Source organism: Typopeltis vanoorti, chromosome 2 (genome assembly GCF_054136105.1).
Source record: "Typopeltis vanoorti isolate ZY-2024b chromosome 2, IOZ_Tvanoo_1.0, whole genome shotgun sequence".
NCBI classification, from domain to species: Eukaryota; Metazoa; Arthropoda; class Arachnida; order Uropygi; family Thelyphonidae; genus Typopeltis; species Typopeltis vanoorti.
The window spans coordinates 2,620,251-2,641,100 of record NC_143550.1 but is presented as its reverse complement, the minus strand read 5'-3'; the positions used below and the strand labels follow the sequence as shown (position 1 = coordinate 2,641,100).

The 20,850-nt window shown below is 37.3% G+C and overlaps 1 protein-coding gene across 1 annotated transcript in view; it reads left to right on the top strand.

The window, feature by feature from the left end:
- LOC150108782 (UV-stimulated scaffold protein A-like) overlaps window positions 1–20,850 on the top strand; it is a 223,168-nt gene that overhangs the window by 120,670 nt on the left and 81,648 nt on the right. Inside the window, exon 5 of the mRNA XM_090414211.1 lies at window positions 5,869–5,989. Within this exon, the coding sequence (XP_090270337.1) occupies window positions 5,869–5,989 (121 nt within the window). The remainder of the gene's footprint in view (window positions 1–5,868; window positions 5,990–20,850) is intronic.

Below are 20,850 nucleotides of genomic sequence, written 5' to 3'. Positions count from 1 at the left end.
GTAGTTTTTAATAATTTTAAGTTTAGAAAAGGACCATTCCGCAGATGCAACAGATACCGGTAATGATAAAAGAATCCGAAGAACAATTGTAAAGTTTCCGGTATCCCTTAAATGGGACAGGAGTACAAAGACTCTCCAGGCTCAAAATGGTGTATCCACTAAAACTAGGAATCTGGAATGTCAGAACCCTGTATGAAGCAGGTAAGCTAAGAAATGCTATCCAGGAAATGAAAAGACTTGGAATTGGGATTTTAGAAATGAGTGAAGTTAGGTGGCCAGGATCAGGCAAAACTCAATTTAATGACATGACAATGTACTACTCTGGAAGTGGTGAAAACAACCATCGAAACAAAGTTGGAATAATATTAAACAAAGATGTCAATAAGTCACTGTTGAGCTTCATCCCCTACTCAGATAGGATGATGTTATTAAAACTGAAAGGTCAACCACTAGATATTAATCTTACACAGGTCTGTGCCTCTATTGTTGACAAGAATGATACCGAGATCGAAGAATTTTATCATCAATTAAAAGAACTACTGTAGAACACACAAAAACACATGATATTAACATATTCATGCATGATTTCAGTGCTAAAGTTAGGAAAGATGGAAGTGGAGATATAGTTGGCGAACGTGGACTAACGCCTCCGTAGCTCAGTCAGTATAGATGAAGCTCTTTCGTTGAAAAGAACTGGGTTCAATTCCTGTCAGTGATGTGAGGAACCTTTATCTGGTCTCTTTCAACTAAAGGTGAGTTAGCTGGTCTCATATGGAGGTGGGATGGTGGGTTTCACCTGAAAACTCGGGTTTTTCATTCCACAGGACAGGCAAATCGGCCCCATAAATACATGAATTACAGTCATGAATACGTCATAGCCATATGCCAATCCCGAGCCCGGATAAAATTGGAGGGGGTTGGGGAAAGCAATGGTGAACTACCCTGTAAAAATCTCACCAGGAATTCTTTGTGGGCAATGCCTACAAAGTCACCTACAGTCGGAAACAACTGAAAGGGAAAACCAGTCAGCATGGACTAGGAATAAGAAATGAGAGAGGAGACCATCTTATTCAATTCTGCCAAGAAGAGGAACTTATAATTGCAAACACATGTTTAAGCTACCATCCCAAAAACTATATACTTGGCAATCATCACAGGATAATAATGCAAATATAATCAGAAACCAAATTGATTACTTGCTAATTAATCAATGATTTCGAAGTTTCATAAAGAGTACAAAAACCTATCCTAGTGCAGATATTGCTTCTGATCATAATCTACTGGTGACAGAATTAAAACTTAGAATGAAAGCGATACTTAAGAAATCAACAAAAAAGGTTTGATCTAGGAAAGTTAAAAAACCCAGAGATAAGAAACAAATTGAGTCAAGATCTGAATCAAGAGACATGTCATGAAAGTTGATGAATCATAGGACAAATTAAAACCTGTCTTCATAGAGAAATGTACCAATGCCTTGTGTCCTGATAGAGCAGTAAAAAAGAAAGATTGGATAACTGACAAAATTCTTTCTCTCGTGTGGATCAATGCAGATCATATAAAAATCATAGTCCAACAAAATATAAAGTATTAGTATTATTATTCAGACCTCCATGGAGTCAAAAGACTCATCGTGGGAAGTCCTTTCTAAGAAACACAAGTCTATCAAGACTCATCGAGGGGAGGTCTCTCCTAGGAAACACGAAGTCTATCATACCACTCCTTAAACGCATTGATCGTTCTTGCTCTCACCACTCCATCAGGCAATGCATTTCATGGCTCAACCACCTTTCATGTAAAGAAACCACTCTTCGCCCTCTTTCTCACAGTTTCCTTTTGTAACTTCCAGGGATGGCCCCTTATCATGACTCCTTCCCCTGTTCAACCAAGTGAAAGAACTCCCCAGTGTCAACCCTGTAACCAACTCTTAACAGTTTAAAAGTCTCAATCATATCACCTCTCCTTCTATCCACCAAACTCTGCAGTCCACACTCCCTCAGCCGATCCTCATAACTAACATTGCACAGTCCTGACACCATCTTTGTTATCCATCTCTGTACCCTTTCCACAGTTAACTTATCCTCTTCAAATCCTGGGGACCATATCTGAGAACAATAATCTAAGTGTGGTCTGATCAGAGTCTTATACAACAGAATGATAACCATTTTATCTCTGCAGGTCAGTGTCCTTCTCATTATTGCAACAATCCTCTGTGTTACCTTCACTACCTTTGTAATATGTCCCCTAAATTTCAGGTTTCTATCAATCATCAACCCCAGATTTCTTGTCTCCCCTACTTCCTTCAGTTTAACTCCTCCCATAGAGTATGCAGCATCCCATCGATGTGTCCCAAACCTCAAGACCTTACATTTTGCTGCATTAAACTGAAATGCCATTTGCCCATCTATCTAGCTTATTCAAATCCTCTTGCAGGGCTACCACATCTGCACTATTACTAATAACCCTTCCCAGCTTCGCATCATCTGCAAACAACTGAATATCTCCTTGCAATCCACGGACGATGTCACTGATATAAAGGTTAAACAATATAGGTCCTAGTACTGAGCCCTGTGGAATCCCCACTTGTAACCTTCTGCTTCTTTGATATTGCTCCACCATACACAACTCTCTGATATCTATCAGACAGCCAGTCCTGAATCCAGTTGACCAATCTGACATCCAGACCCATGTGCTGCAACTTAAATATCAGCTTATCATGTGGCACCCTGTCAAATGCCTTTGCTAAGTCTAGGAAAATGGCAGTATATGCCTTTCCCTCATCTAATGCCCTTGTAACTTTATCATAAAACGCTAGCATATTGCTAAAACAAGAGCACCCCCTTCACAATTCATGTTGACTCTCACAGATAACATTACCCTCATCTGCCCAATGCTGTATGTGGTCCCTCACTAATTTCTCCAATATCTTAACTACTGATGACACACAAACTGGCCTATAATTAGACACTTCCAGTCTGCTACTGCCCTTATGCAAAGGCAGTATCTTACCTTCCTTCCATTCCATGGGCACCTTTCCCGCAGCCAGACTTTCATTGAAAAGCCAAGTCAAAGTCCTGTTAGTTCTTTGGCACATTCTCTCAAAACTCGTGTTGAAATACCATCCAGTCCCACAGCTTTCTTAAAACCATCCAGAGTACTCAGTATGTGGAACACACTCTCCTCCTGTACTTCTAAACCTCGAACCTGCCCTATCCCTCTAGTATTCAAATTGACTCCTCCAGGATGAAATACTCCAATAAAGTGTTCATTGAACAATTCCACTATGTCCTCTGCATCAGTCACTCTATTCCCATTTTTATTCCACAATGTCATTCTTCCACAGTCATTTCTCCTCCTACTGGCCACATAGCTAAAAAATTCCCTAGGATTTTCCTTGGATCTAAGGGCCAATCTTTTTTCATATTCCATCTCATATTTCTCATAAAGAGGTTCAGAAAATTATTAAAGGCAAGATCAAAGAAGCAAAATAAATCTGGATGAATGAAAAATGTAATGAAATAGAAATTCTACAGGAAAAGCATGACAGTTTTAATCTACACTGAAAGAGACCTCAGGTATATTTAAGAAAAAACAACTATGTATCTTTTGAAACAAAAAGGGAGAAATATATCCAAAAAGGATGACAAAATACGAGAATGGGTGAAATATGTAGAACTCTTTACTGATAACAGACAGAACCCAGGAAATACTTATGAACAGATGGAAGGTCCATGCATTCTAAGATCAGAGATGGAATGTGCTGAACTCAGCTAAAAATGGTAAAGCCATAGGTAAGGTCCTGATAGAATACCAGCAGAAATAGTAAAGTTATTATAAGGTGACAATATTACTATATTAGTAAAGCTATTTAATAAGATCTATGATACAGGTATAATCCCTCAAGACTGGTTACAGTCGACCTTCATCATGCTACCTAAAAAAAGCAAATGCAAAAACTTGTAATGACTATAGAATGATCAGTCTGATGAGTCATGTTATCAAAATGTTTCTGAAAATAATTCAAAAAAAGAATATACAGAAAATGTGAAGACACCATCACTGATACCCAATTCAGATTTAGAAGTGGTTTGGGAATAAGAGAGGCTCTTTTCTGTTCTCAAATATTATTCCAAAAATGTAGGACCAAAACAAGAAAGTATTCATTTGCTTCATTGACTTTGAGAAAGCATTTGACAAAGTCCAACATACTAAAATGGAACTATTAAAAAGAATTGGATTATGGTAAACGGTAATGGTAAAGACATCAGGATCATTGAAAACTTATATTGGAACCAAATGGCATCTGTTCAAGTCAATGACATTATTACAGACTCCATTAACATCAGACGAGGAGTAAGGCAAGGATGTGTGCTGTCGCCTCTTCTTTTTGACATATACTCAGAAACCATATTTCGAAAAATCTTAAAAGGAAGAGAAGAAGGAATTAATTAAGGGATAAATGGTGAAATAATCAGCAATATCTGATATGCTGATGACACAGCTCTCCTGGCTGATAATATTCAGAATCTTCAAAATCTTCTGGAACTAGTGAACGAAGAGAGTGAAAAAATGGAATTAAAAATAAATATCACCAAAACTAAATTCATGGTCATAGAAAGAAACCAAATTTTAATTCATCAATTTCTTTAAATGGGAAACAGATAGAAAGAGTGACAAAGTTTAAATATCTCGGATGCTGGTTAAATGAAGAATGTGATCCAGAAATGGAAATAAAAGTTAGAATTGAAATGGCAAGAAAAAATTTTCTCCTGATGAACTGTGTAACCACAATTTAAATTTAGAGCTTAGAGTATATGTGGTTAAATGCTATACGTAGTCTGTACAATGCAGAAACTTTAACCTTGATGACAACATCAATAAAAAAAACTTGAAGCCTTTGAGATGTGGTTATACAGATGAATGTTAAAAATCCCATGGACAGCAAAAATGTCCAACCAGGAAGTACTGGAACAAATGAGAAAATCGTGAACTTTTAGATACCATTAAAAGACGGAAAACCGCATATCTTGGTCACCTACTTCATAATGAAAAATATAAGTTACTTTAGTTGATTATAAAAGGGAAGATAAATGGAAGAAAAGGACAAGGAAGACAAAGAAAATGTTGGCTGGTAGACATCAGACAGTGGACTGGCATGAGCTCAAGGGACTGTTCAGAGTGGCCGAGGATCACTCAAAATTTGCCAAGGTGGTTGCTGACCTCCGATAGGAGATGGCACTCCAAGAAGAAGAATAATTTAACAGTTGTGAAGTTATCAAAAACATCTAATATGTGTAATTAATTGTTAATAAGCTTTTGTTGTGTAAAACTTTTTTGTACTACTAGCCCTGATGATGTAAGTCTTGTGACATACGAAACTTTGAGTTTTAATTGCTTATTTTTAATAAACTCCTTATTTATATTTCAATGTTGTCTCAATATGGAAAACTTCCCACAGAATTGAATTTTACATAGTATTTTACTCTATTAACTCTCCAAAATTATCCTGGATTCTCTCCCTCACTTCCTGTTCTTCTATAAAACATGTAACCAGATCTGTGCACAGTAATCTAGAAGTGGCTATCAAAGCCTTATAAAGAGGAATGATAACTGTATTTCCCTGCTAGCATGTTCTTTAATAACCAAGTAATCTTATTAGCATTCTTGACTTCTTTTTGCATTATACCTTCCGAACTTCAACTCCCTATTCAACATCCTCAAATCCATCATCCTCAAAATTCCCCTTGAAGGGGATTTATTTTTTGACATAGATGTATGGATCAACAAAGTAATGCGGATGTTCTTAAGCATGCCTGAAATTTGCAAATGGTAACATTTTATTTGCTGATAAGTTTTTCATTTTCATTGCAGATAGACTTTAACAATGCAAATCTTCAAAATATAGTCCAGAGAAGTAGACAAGAGCAGGAACAGCAACGCCTTCAAGATGTTATTCAAAATAATGTGAATAAAGCCATCAAAGAAATGCAAGGTAATATGTTCTGTAGCAGAGTAATAGGAAACTGTTATTCATCTGAAAATGTAAATTATCTTTCTACACATTTGTATTTCTAAATGTTTCTGCATTTTTATACATCATTCAGATTTTGGAAGAAAAACCCTCCCACATTTCATTTCTTCTAGGGAAAAACGTTTTTACTGGAGCAAACTTTAGTTTAATTTAGGAGGAAAAAAAAACAAAAAAAACCCTGCCAATAACACATTATTTTTTTTTCAATGAAACACTGATATTTTAATTATGGAGTGCAGTATCTGATTGTAATAATTTAACATGAAGGCCATAAGCTGATGAAAACAGAAATGAGCTAGAATTAACCCATACTTCAGAATTACTTTGATGCAGATTATGTTTTTTATATCTTTTAACATATATAACAAAAATAAAATTGAAATATAGCTAAAAGAGAAATTAGAGTCTTACATAGAAGGAACTGGAAGAACTGTCTAAAAGAACTAGAAACAGAGTTAAAAAGAATGCAATTATTAATATATTTTTAAATATCTGAAAAACAAGATAAAGAAATAAGCAAATAAAAAAATCAGAAGAACCACACAAAGAAACAATTTTTTGAAAGTTTATTTTTCACTTGGTTAGAGTATAATAAATTTAGTTTAATCCAAGTGTGAGCAAACAAAGTTTGCGCCTGAAAGTATCTTCAGGACTGGGGTAAGGTGGTACAACACCAGGGCAACTCGTTGCAAAGGTGGAACAAGCTACCAACACTCCTGCCTCAATATCTCCTATAATGCAAAACACATCTCCTTGCGGATATGTCTAATGTTATGCATTAAGGGAAGGGCCACTACCCAGACTAGTTTCGACCTTTATTGAGGTCTCTTCAGTGGGAGCCAGGCCCAAGTGGAGATACCAGGCAGAAGCATTAGCAGGTCATCTCTACCTATAGGAGTTACCAAATGGTGTGCCACCCTTTTTTAATAAATTACTCTGGATTTAAAGAAAGATGTTGAAAGTTTATTTTTCACTTGGGTAGAGTATAATAAATTTAGTTTAATCCTTTATCCAAGTGTGAGCAAACAAAGTTTGCGCCTGAAAATATCTTCAGGACTGAGGTAAGGTGGTAGCTTGCTCCACCTTTGCAACGAGTTGCGCTGGTGTTGTACCACCAGACCTCAATAAAGGTCGAAACTAGTCTGGGTAGTGGCCCTTTCCCTAATGTATAACATTAGACATATCCGCAAGGAGATGTGTTTTGAATTATAGGAGATATTGAGGCAGGAGTGTTGGTAGCTTGCTCCACCTTTGCAATGAGTGCCTGGTGTTGTACCACCTTACCCCAGTCCTGAAGATACTTTCAGGCGCAAACTTTGTTTGCTCACACTTGGATAAAGGATTAAACTAAATTTATTATACAAAGAAACAAAGCATTTTGACTGTTTGAAGATTATCTGTTAGGAGATTTGCCTGTATTCTTAAAAGAAAGCTATTTAATATGTGCATTATTCCTTTGTTTACCTATGGAAGTGAGACATGGGCACTGGCTAAAAACATTAATAATATTCTATTCAAGTCTTTCTGAAGGGGAATTAACATCACCAGTGCTCCTTATTCTCCTGAACTTTTATCATCAGCAAACAGTTGGAGATCCACAGCCAGTCTGCATGAAATATCATTCACAAAAAAGTAAAGCAGTGGGTGTTCAAGAACAGAACTCTAAGGCACATCACTGGTTTTGTTATTTTGACTCTTTGTTTTAAGGTTACATGGTGATCAGCATTCATATTTAAGAATTTAGGGACACAAAACACGTGTTGAAATGATTATTTTACTAATTATTAATAAAATTAGTAAATAATTAGTAAAATAATCATTTCAACATGTGTGTTTTGTATCCCTAAATTCTTAAATATGAGTATTTTATTTTGAGACACTACTCCATTAAAGACAACTTGTTGGTATCATTCAGAGAACCAATCTCCAATCCATCTAATATACTTTCCATTCCCTTGCTCTTTATCCAACACACTCAGTACTTTATCATAAAATGCAAGTAAATTGCTAAAAACAAGACCCACCCTTTACAAAACCATGTTGACATCATAAAGAAGCCTATGCCATCAACCAATTCTGTATTCTACTGCTAACCAATGCTCTCCTAGAATACAATTGCAGTTATACAGAGTGATCTATAATTGGAAACTTCTGTCCTAGAACCATGCTTGTGGAGTGATACTATTTTGCTTTTTTTTTTTTCTCCTTAGGAACTTTTTTTTACTGCAAGACTTATTAAATAACCAAGACAAGTGCATAGCTAACTGTTTTGCACATTTCCTAAAAATACACAATGATATGGCATCCATTCCTAAAGGCTTATTAACATCTAACCTAGTGGGACAGTGAGAAGCATCTCTCTCTCCTGGCTGCCTGTTCTATCTAATATTGCTCCACCACACATACAGAGAAGACAAGCCTCGATTAAGGAATTTAATAAAGCAATGAGCAACCCACTCCTGCCCCTACACCAAACTCTCATAAACCCACCTAATCTTCACCTCAAATCTAGAAAGCCTCTCTGGTCCATGGACGAACTCTTCAGCTGCACTGCCATCAATATCTGACATATGGAGAGAATACTGGTCCAACAATCTCCCACCAAACGGCTTCCTGGTAGAAGATTCCGTGCTCCGCAGCCTGGTTTTGATCTTCCTAGGAAGATTTGGTCATCAATAAACAGGATCAGAACTAGTCAGGACAGATGTGGCTACGTTCTACATAAATGGGGGCTGTCAGATCACCCTTATTTTGATTGTTCTCTCATGGCTCAGACGATTACTCATATTGTGTACGACTGGCCAAGGCGGCAATTTCATGGTGGTGGCCTACAGGACATCCACAATTGTGATGGATGGATGAAAGGTGATGGATGAGGCCTTGAATTGGCTTTCCAGCCTGGACCTTGACCTGTAGTTGGTATGGTGGTGGCGGTGGTTATGGAGGAAACAGAAGATCATGGTCCCATCTCACCACGAAGACGTTATTCTCGTAGTCCTCGTCATAGTGTCGGCAGAACTCCTCCTCGTGTTAGAAGATGATGATACAATGTGAAATGGGCATCCTCTGATGGATCAAGTTTTCTCACACAAGACACAACTGCTCTCTACTTAAACCTCAGATACAGCTACATTTATGTTGTGAAGTGTTGTGAGAACATGCAGCCTTGTCATACTTGTTGCAGCAGGATGATAATTGTCTCTGACTTGATTATGACAAGTTACTTTGCTTTATTTTTAAAAAAAAAGGAAAGACATAGTAAGCAGGTTGTGCCTTTTATGCAATGAACTTTTATATGTTAAGATTTTCATCATTTGTTTCTGGAAATTTTGATTGTACTTTTCACTTACCAGTTTCATGTAGCCATAAGCATAAATAAATAAGTGGTTTCAACCTTTTTTTATTCTACAGTGCACTAAAACTAATTACTAAAATTCTGCAGAATACCATTCAAGTATTAAGAAATATGTCGACTGTTTCAAATAAAGACGAAACCTGTCGCAACCCTCTTTTTGAAACATCTCTTTGAAACCCCATTTATTTATGACACCTTATAATGAAATACAAAAGAATAATCAAATTTTTTTAGACAATAATTATTTATTAATTTTTTCTAATATACATGTAACATAAATGTATTTTTTTAATCAATAAGACACCTGAGCTTGGCATTGTTTTGTCACGTCCCTTGTGTGAGGTCAGATTGTAGATAGGCATACCCTCAGATTTTCTTCCAAGGTTTCAAGCTGCAAGCTATTCTTGTTTTCTATAGTATTCATTATAGAAAAGCTAGCTTCACACACATAAATGAAGTGGAGAAAGGAAGAAGTACTTCAATTTCCTTTTTTTTTTTGTGATAATGGGATATTTACTTTGAAGAGACAACCAGAATGAAATAGTATCTGTTGTTGAATATTTAAGTTTAAATCCTCTGTCATTCCTTATTTCTGTTCCTTATTCCATTCCTTATTCCTTAGCTCATCATCTTCTGCAGTGTTTAAATTTGCCAACTGACATACTTAAGACAAACTGATCTCTTACCCAATCTAAGGATGATACATCAAGTGAGGGAAAATATTTTTCAATATTTTTGCTAAGTCATGTTAAACTTTGGAAAATCAGATCTATAAGATTTTTATCCAGTCCACAATCTTTTGTCACCTCAAGCATTTCTGTTGTGTTTTCTCTTCTGATTCTTGCTTCCCAAAGTGTTAGTTTTTCTTTGAAAGCATTAATTTTGCCAGTGCAAGTAAGAATATTTTCATGCTTTTCTTGCATACTTTTATTAAGAGTGTTCAAAGCTTGAAAGAAATCAGCAAGGAATGGAATCTTATTGCATCACAGCTCATTGCTAAGAAAATCAGCTAACTCAGATTGTTGAGTTGCCAAAAAAAGTTAGAAGCTCCTCTTTTAGTTCATAGAACCTTGAAAGAACTCTCCCTCGAGATGACTACCTCACTTCTGTATGCATTAGCAGCTGCGTGTGAGAAGCTTCCAATGAGGAGCATAGTTCTGTATACAATCTTGATTGTAACAGTCTACTTTTGATAAAATTAACAATTTTGACCGTCTCATTTAGTACTCTTGTCAGCTCAGGTACTAATGATTTTGAAACTAGTACTGCTTTGTGTAGAAAACAATGAGTAAAAACCATTCGGGGTTCTTTTGTTGAGCCACCATGATAAATCTTTTTACACTTCCCAACATAGAACGAGCACCATCCGTACAAATATTAATGCATAATTGTAATGTTCCTGTACAGGAACACAACATTACCATTTGTATTCCCTATGTCAAAGGTATATCAGAAAAGATAACCAAAGTACTAATGAAACATGACCTTCGCACCACATTCAAACCTCATGTCAAATTAACAACCCTTATCTGCTGTCCTAAGGATAAGCTTCACCCTCTAGCACACCCTGGAGTGTATGATGTTTCCTGTGACTGTGACTTGGCCTATTATAAGCAGACAAGAAGATCTGTTAACATCCACCTGGAAGAACATAAAAAATATATTTGTTACCATTATTATGGCAAGTCAGGACTGGCAGGCCACGCTTTGGACACCCCTTGAGACAGGATTAGATGGAAGAAAGAAAATATGCTATTTAGAAGTTTACAGATTTGAATATTTTCAGATCTATAAACTGTTATTATTAAACTGTTAGGTCACTCTTGGAAAACAGATGCTTTTATGTGGACCTGGGGGGTAGGAAGAGCTGCTGGCACCTCCAAAAAAATGGCCTCCCCCACAGAAGTGTGTTATCACCATTACTTTTCAACATCTACGTCAATGATCTTTCCAGGAACTAGAAATTTTATCTATGCTGATGACCTTGCCATAGCTACTCAATCAAAAAATTTTAAGTCCATTGAAACTATTCTAGCACTTGCCTTAAATAATCTAACCACATACTATACCAGCAATCAACTAAAACCAAATCCTTTGAAAACCCGGACTGGCCTTTTCCACCTTAACAATAACGAAGCCAACAGGAAGCTACAGATTTCTTGGGAAGGCTCTAAAATAGAACATTCCTGGAACCCAATCTACCTCGGTGTGACTCTTGATCGCACCCTCTCATATAAAACCCACAGAAAAAACAAAGGCAAAAGCGAATACAAGAAACAATATATTACGAAAGCTTACCTCCTTCAAATGGGGTGCAGACCCTAACACACTGGGATCTTCTGCCTTGGCCATTTGCTATTCTTCTATTCTTGGACCTTTGCTATTTCTGCTGAATACGCCTGCCCAGTATGGTCCAGATCCTACCATGCTGAAAAACTTGATCCAGCATTGAATGAAAACTGCCGCTTAATTACAGGATGCCTGAAACCAACACCACTAAAAGACCTGTATACTTTGGCTGGTATTGCATCCCCTTCAATTCGAAGATCTGCAGTCTCAGCTGATGAAAGAAGCAGACAAATGAATGATGAACGCCACCCACTGTTCGGCCAGACCGCAGTGCCCCAAAGACTAAGATCCCGACATAGCTTCCTGCAACTGTTGAACCACCTAAAAACCTCCCAGAAACAAGACTTCGACAATGGCTAGCACTGTATCCTGAAAATAATACTGGTATTCCAATAGCCGAACATCTTCCACGTGGTGCCCACTTGGACTGGAATACTTGGAAAAGCCTCAACAGACTTTGAATGATGGACGCTGCAAACAAAACCTCATCAAATAGGGCTACCTCATTGGCCCAGACAATTGTGAGCGTGGGTCAACCCAGTCCATGGAACACCTTCTTGCTTGCCCCTTTCTTCCATCACCTTGCACAAAAGAGGACCTTATATCCTGCACAGAAAGAGCAGTTGATTGTGCTAGATACTGGAGGAACATCTGACCATATCTGTTGTATATAAGTTATGTATAGTTTACTTTTTTCATATTTAATTATTATTTCCCTGTATAATTCACCTACCAAATCTAAGCTGATCTCATTGTAATGTATCCTCATTTGGTGTAAATCATGTTGTACCACTTACTTACTACTGTACTACTTGTGTTTGGATACGAAATAAAAATTAAACTGTTATCATACTTCTATTATTAAGTATGAGTCAGCCATGGCTATGAAGAATCCTCCTAACCTGAACAAATATGGTTGCATTAATTTGCTGAAAATTTGGGCGACTGTTATCTTAAGAGTAACTCCCACATATAGCTGTATTATATATATATATATATATATATATATATATATATATATATATATTCTTTTTTTGTGAAGAATTGAATGACTAGAACCGAGATTTAAGTAAAAAGGTTTTAATATAAAAACACTACTAGTTTCGGCCTGCAACAGCCTTCATCAGGTGACATTATAAAAGAAAGAAAAAAGAAAAAACACTAAACACTGGTGGTTAAAAGACTATGAACAACGTAGACAGTCTCTATACATAAGAGAATCATTGAAAAATTCCTTCTTAATCCTCCTAGACATCACTCAGAAGAAACAAATAGATTCAAAGGCAATATATCTAGTCCTTACATAAGTACAGTTTCACATAAATTAGCAAAAGTCCTAAGAAAATACAATATCAGAACCTTGTTCACTCCACTCCCAAAGATCCGTTTCTTAATAAGCCACCCAAAACCTTGTCATCATCAACTGGTGTATATAAAATATTGTGTGATTGTGATATTCCTTATTTTGGGCAGATAGACAAATCTGTCGAATTACATATGGAAGAACACATGAGGGACATTACTTACAAGAGACAGCGAGCCAGTGCATTATCAAGTCACATCCTTTTCTCGGCTAATCCTAATGATGAAAACCAAAGTCACAAAGTCTGCTGGGAAAAATCTACTAACATCTTCCATTGCAAGAGAAAATAAATGAAATGAAAGAAATGATGAAGAGAAAAATCGTGGAATCTAGAGAAATCATTCTTCATTCCTGTTCATCTAAATAATAACTTGAGCTACAACCTCCCCAATAGTCATTCAGCTGTAATCATGTACTGGCATTCACGTGATGCTGCAAGCACGCACTCTCCCAACAGTGCAACAAATGAAAGAACACCTTTAAATACAGCTACAACGTTTTCATGCTAATTATGTAAAGACTATGAACAAATTAGCATGTCATGCTAATTTGTTCATAGTCTTTTAACCATCAGTGTTTAGTGTTTTTTCTTTTTTCTTTCTTTTATAATGTCACCTGATGAAGGCTGTTACAGGCCGAAACTAGTAGTGTTTTTATATTAAAACCTTTTTTAATTAAATCTTGGTTCTAGTCATTCAATTCTTCATAAAAATATGTATGTTAACTGAGTTAATGATCACTCTTTCATATGTATATATATATATATATATTAGAATTCATATTTACTCGGTTAAAATGATCTGAAAATTAATAAAGTTTAAATGGCTAAACACTGAGAATAATTAAGAATAGGGTTTAATAGGAACAATACTAGTTTCGTTGATAAAACAACTTCTTCAGGTTCCAAGTACAAAGAATTATATACAAAAAACTACAGAAACATTACATAATAACGATAACAGATCTACTAAAAACTGTAGTACAGTTTAAACTGGAGTATGTGCTATAATTCCAGCAGAAATGTGTGCATCAGATAAATTGTAGCTGAGGCTAGTATTCTTTCCTTCCTTCCTTTCCGTGTGATGGTACAGTATCCCCTTTTTACGGGCATGTACAGCACCATCTGAGTTCCCCCAAATTTTATCCTGGCTCCGGAAGGAACTGGCATAGACTGACGAATCAGGCCTATTGTTGGGTCAGTATTCCTGACTGTAATCTGTGTGTTCAGAAGACCGGTTTGCCTGCTTGCGGGATGAAAAACCCCAGATAAACTGGCAGAAAAAACCCTGCTGTCCATGCCCAAGACCGGCTAACTTAGCTATGGCTGAGAAAGATCCTTAAGTTCCTCACGTCGTCTATGGAAATCAAATCTAGGACACTCTTTCCCCAGGCATATAGTTGCGAACCTTCATCAGGCAAAGCCACTAGGCTAACTGTGCAGATGAGGCTACTATTCATGTGGGTTGAATCGAGTGAAATTTCTTTAGATTCAAAAATATGTCTCTCAAGTTCACATAACATTTATGCATGTTTGAAGTTTGAGACCAGTCTATAAGATGTTGGCGGCCTTTGTCAGAGTTTATTGAGAATAGGACGTGGCTGGAGAGAGCGCTAGCTCATGTTCTGTTGTAGGAAATATCTCTTTTGTATACACACACACACACACACACACACAGAAGGCACCAAATTAGGACTTGAGATCTTTTGTCCACTACAATTCTATTGTTTCACTTAATCACTATCACACATACATGCTTTGTTGTGCTCTGATGATGCTGATTTAAAATTCAGTGAAATATAAGCAACTGAATAAAACATATTTTTTTATAAAATAGTTCATTTGGGTGTTGTTAGTACTGTTAAAAAATATGTCATGAACATCTCTCTCTTGTTCTGTGAAGCTTGTATATGGCTAGCCTCCCATTTAATCCACATGTTTACTCTCACCAACTGGTAGCATTGTGGTGACATCTTCTATTATCACTGTATGAGAAGATATTAAATCTAACATTCAAATCCCACATGTTGCTTCAGCTACATGCTGACATAAGATAATTGTCCCTAAGTAGTTCAAGTAATTCCATTTTCTTCCTGACACATGATATTTCCCACTTCCAGTGAATACTTCCCCAGTTAATGTCATCCTCCTGTTGCTTGCCAGTCTCATCTCCCTGTGCATTTCAGAATATGACCTCCCTCTGCATTTCCTGGATTTAATATTATCTCACTAAATATTTAAAATTTGTACTAACCTCAACCAAATGATCTCAAAAACATTATCGAGTTCCATTATATAGAGAGTAATTACAGAACCCATATAGAGTTCTTTGTTCTTATAAGTTGGCCTGCTATGCAGAGATGGAAGAACATAAAAAAATATATTTGCAGTCAGGTCTTGTAGACCAATCTTTAGATATCATATGAAATAGGATAAAAACACTACACTACACTCTGTTGCAGCAATTTTAAAAGCAAAACATTTAAATAAAAAAATAAAAAAAAATCTGTAGCCACCTTCAAAAACCAATGTAATCTGAGTAAATATGGATGTAGGGGATTTTTTTTATTTATTTTTTTCTAATTATGTTTATTGGTTGAAAGTATCAGTATCTAATAAATATGGATTTATTAAACTTACCAAAATATGGGAAACTTTAATTCTTGGAGATCTGAGATTACAATCAATATCTAGTAGACCATGCTTTAGATATTATATGCAATCAAATGGGGAAAAGCTACCATGCCCCATATAGAGCAGTTTTAAAAGTGAAAACTTTCTAGAATCTGCAGCGATCCTCAGAATCAAGCCAATCTGAATAAATGTGGATGCGTTAAACTTTCTAAAATATGGAGAATCTTAATTCTTGGAGATCCCAGAACCAACGCCTTTTGTTGGCTCTCTCACCTAGTTAATACTCTATCCTTTTGTCTATCAAGTTTCATTTATGCTGCCTTTGTATGTATGTATGTGCTTTAAGTTTTTATTGTACTCCATATTTCATATTGGAAGAACTAAATATTAATTTTAATCCCTTCTAACTGCTGTTTTACTCATTAGGCTTCCAACATTACTTCTTCCATCCAGCACTTAAGCCTTGACACATGATTACTGTGCTTTTTAGATCATCCTGAAGGATTCCAACATCACCTTTATTAACTGTTACCCTTGCTATAGCTTAATTGCTGGATATTTCTTATTTAGCTTAATCCCTGAAATCATTCCTAATATCATTAATGTAAAAATTAAGCACAAGTCTAAGTACAGAGCTCTTTGGCACACTAATACTTATATGATTACCACCCACAAAAGGTTATTACTAAACCTATGACGGCAGTCTGAAAAGTTCTCGGCCTTGGCCATAGATGGCAACACTATCAGCAAGATTTTTTTTTTTTTATAAGTTGGTACATCTGTCATAAGCATCCATGTGAAATTGCAAGTCTTTCTATCAAGTAGTTTGTTTTATATACAGCTGTCTGAAGCAAAAGTGTTGTCTGTAACCCTTGAAATGGATAAAATTGAGTATCGTGTGGTTATAAAATTCTTCGTAAAATAAGGTTTAATGCCAAAAGAAATTCATTCTAAGTTCATTAAAGTTTATGGGCACTCTTCTCCTTTGTTTATGACAATTAAGAAATGGGCTGCCGAGTTTAAATGTGGCTGTACCAGCCTTGATCCACATGAAAGACGTCCAAAAAGTGTAAGAACACCAGAAATCAGATGAAGTGCACGATATGGTATTCTTGTGTAGAGGCTTAAGTGCTGTGAGGACATTATGTTGGAAGTTTAATGGATTTTTTACAACACTCAAAAAGAATTAAAATAGAATTTAATACTTCCTATATTTCGTCCTAGTCACTAGGACATCTACGGGGATTACATAAACAATTAATGTAACATGCACGCAAAAACTTACAATACTAAGCCCAACCATGTGGGTGACACTAAAGTCCTATCTAGGTGGAGCGCCCTCTAAGGGAGGTAGTAGGTGGCCTGGAATGTAAGGTGGGACCTCTGGTGATTATTGTTTCCCAAATCTTCGGAAGCTTAATGCAACCTTATTTGTTAAGATTTGGTTGGTTTTTGAGAGCTGCTGCTGCTTCTAAGAAAAGTCTCTCTTTCTTGAATTTGCTGTGGTGGAGTATGGTGGTTTTCTTCCATGATACTCTGTGGGTGGTGTCCAAAACATGGTCAGCCAAGCCTGAATGGCCATAGTTGTGTTTAACGATGTACGACTTGTGTTCCTCCAGGCGGATGGATGCTGATCTGCCTGTCTGTCCAATGTACGCAAGCTTGTGCGGAAGTCTCCATTTCGGAAACTTCCGCACAGAGAGAATTTCAAAAAATAAAAAACAAACACGTCAAGAAATACAGCAACCTGGTTAAAGACAAACCACAACCACAAATTCAACCGCTCCAGACAGTAATAAACCTCTCTTCCAAAAGGCTCAACGAGGATGCCATCAGCGCCCTTTGCCTCGGCGGTAATTTTGCCGTCACCCCGAAAGGAGTGCCGGTGCTCGATGTAATGGCTAACGTCGAAGGGGATTGGTCGCTTACCGTCGGAGGTAGCCAACAACATCAGACTCGACGTAGCCAACATCCTTGCTCGCTCTTCGCCTCCAAAAAGTAACTTATCTTATGCCCAACGCATGGCTCTCCAGAAACTACACAAAGAAAAAAGTATCGTCATCACCAGAGCGGATAAGGGTAATGCCACAGTTGTTCTTAATACCAGCGAATACAATCGTAAAATGAACATTATCCTCCGCGATCGCGCTACCTACATCCCGCTAGAACACGACCCCACAAAAACACAAGTTAAGAAATTAAAAATCTTACTTAAAAAAGTACCCTCCTGGCCCCCTGACGTCACGAAAAAACTTAAACCTTTCTGCTCCCATCCCCCCCGAATATACGGTTTACCAAAAATCCAGAAACCCAATTCCCCACTCAGACCTATAGTAGATGCCACCAATGCACCTTGTTACAGACTGTCTAAACAGCTGGCCAACTCTCTGTCCCCCCCTCACCGGAAATTTAGCTTCCTACATAAAAAACTCGACCCACTTTAAAGCCCTCACAGAAAATTTAACCTTAAATAATACAGACATATTAGTATGCTTCGATATCTCCTCTTTGTTTACCAATATTCCCTTAACTGACACTTTATCTCTCTTAGAAAACGTTTTCCTCTCTGACATCTTAGATCTCTTTTCCTTTGCCATCAACTCTGGGTATTTCTCTTGGAATAACAAAATCTACAAGCAGATAGAGGAAACCGCCATGGGTTCCCCCCCCCCCCTCTCACCCCCCCCTTGCCAATTTCTATATAGAAGATTTCGAAAAACGAGCCATAGACTCAGCCCCACTCAAACCTTCTATCTGGCTAAGATATGTAGATGATGTGTTCTCTATTTGGTGTCATGGCCCAGACACGTTAGACTCCTTCCTCGGTCATCTCAATAGCCTACATCCAAGAATCCAGTTTACTATGGAAAAGGAAAAGAACAATTGTTTACCCTTCCTTGACACCTTAGTCACGCGCCTGCCTAATGATACACTTGCCTTCACTGTATACAGAAAACCCACACACACAGGCAGATACATTCACAAACTCTCCCACCACCACCCCTCACAACAATATGGCATCATTAAAACCCTTACCAAGAGAGCCCACAATCTTTGTTCCAGTGGAACCGCCCTCACTACTGAGCTTAACCACATACACAGAACTTTCCTCTCCAATGGCTACAGCGAACACAGTATCAAAAAAATAATCAATTCCTCCCCCATTCCCCGTCCCTCTCGTCAACAAGATTTTAAAAATGCCATTACCATACCCTACATCCGTGGCACTTCGGATAAAATAGCCAAGATACTAAAAAAGTATAACCTACACACAGCATATAAGCCCTACCGCAAACTTGCTACCCTTATCCGTTCTACGAAAGATCAGCTCCCTCCTCTCTCTCTGCCTGGAGTTTACAAAGTACCCTGTTCCTGTTAGTTTGCGTACTTTGGACAGACAGGCAGATCAGCATCCATCCGCCTGGAGGAACACAAGTCGTACATCGTTAAACACAACTATGGCCATTCAGGCTTGGCTGACCATGTTTTGGACACCAACCACAGAGTATCATGGAAGAAAACCACCATGCTCCACCACAGCAAATTCAAGAAAGAGAGACTTTTCTTAGAAGCAGCAGCAGCTCTCAAAAACCAACCAAATCTTAACAAATACGGTTGCATTAAGCTTCCGAAGATTTGGGAAACACTCATCACCAGAGGTCCCACCTTACATTCCAGGCCACCTACTACCTCCCTTAGAGGGCGCTCCACCTAGATAGGACTTCAGTGTCACCCACATGGTTGGGCTTAATATTGTAAGTTTTTGCGTGCATGTTACATTAATTGTTTTTGTAATCCCCGTAGATGTCCTAGTGACTAGGACGAAATATAGGAAGTATTAAATTCTATTTTAATTCTTTTTGAGGGTTGTAAAAAATCCATTAAACCTCCAACATAACGATATGGTATTGGATGACTGGCGAGTCAAAGTGCATGAAATTGCTGAGACTATAGGCATTTTAAAAGAACATGTAGGATATATTTTGCATGAAGAATTGCAAGATGGGTGCCATGCTTGCTCACAGCAGATCAAAAAAGCACTCATGAAAATCTCTGAACAGTGCTTGGAGCGTTTTAACAAGGATAAAACTGATTTTGTGCATCGATTTATTATGGATGAGACTTGGATTCACCATTACACACCAAAATCCAAACAGCAGTCAAAACAGTGGACAGTAGCTGGTTGTTCAGTGCCAAAGAAAACAAAGTCAGTTCCATCAGCAGGAAAGGTCATGGCATCAGTGTTTTGGGATGCTAAAGGCATTTTGTTTATTAATTATCTTGAAAAGGGTAAAACAATAACCAGGGAATATTATTCCAATATTTTGACCAGACTAGACGAAAAAATTCATTAGAAAAGACCTGGTTTGGAGAAGGAAAAAAAGCATCTTTCATCAGGACAATGCACCTGCCCACAAAGGTGTTTTGGCATTGGGAAAATTAATCACTGTGAATTGTTGGAACATCCACCCTATTCCCCAGATTTGGCTCCCTCTGACTTCTATCTCTTCCCGAAACTAAAACTCTTCCTCGCTGGTCATCATTTTTCTTCAAATCAAGAGGTTATTGCAGCTGTAGAGGAGTATTTTGCAGATCTTACTGAGAACCACTACAGAAATGAGATAATGGCACTGGAGCATCGTTGGAATAAATGTATTAGTCATAAGGGAGATTATGTTGAAAAATAAAAATAATTTTGAAATTATAAATTCGTTTTTTCATTGTTAGGCCAAGAACTTTTCAGACCATCCTCATTTAGTACATCTGTACCATGGGTGGCCAGTTGCATGCTCTCTCTCTCCTTGACTCAAGTCTAGGAGATAGCAGATAATAATATACTACTCTGATGTCTGTCCATCAGCAACTTCTCTGTCCCCATTTGCTCCAGTTTACGTAATCTGGTTCTGTGCAATATTTTGTGAAATCTTTTGTAAAGTCTAGCAATATCACAGTATAGTAATTTCTCTCATCCAACTCTACTATCATTTTGTTGTATAGAATGTAAATAAATTACTAATCAAAAAAAGGAGCCCTTCTTCACAAACTGTGCCATCTTCCTTATAGATTATCATATTTCTCTCCATCCATTCCATAAATCTATGCTTAGCCAATTTTTCCATTTC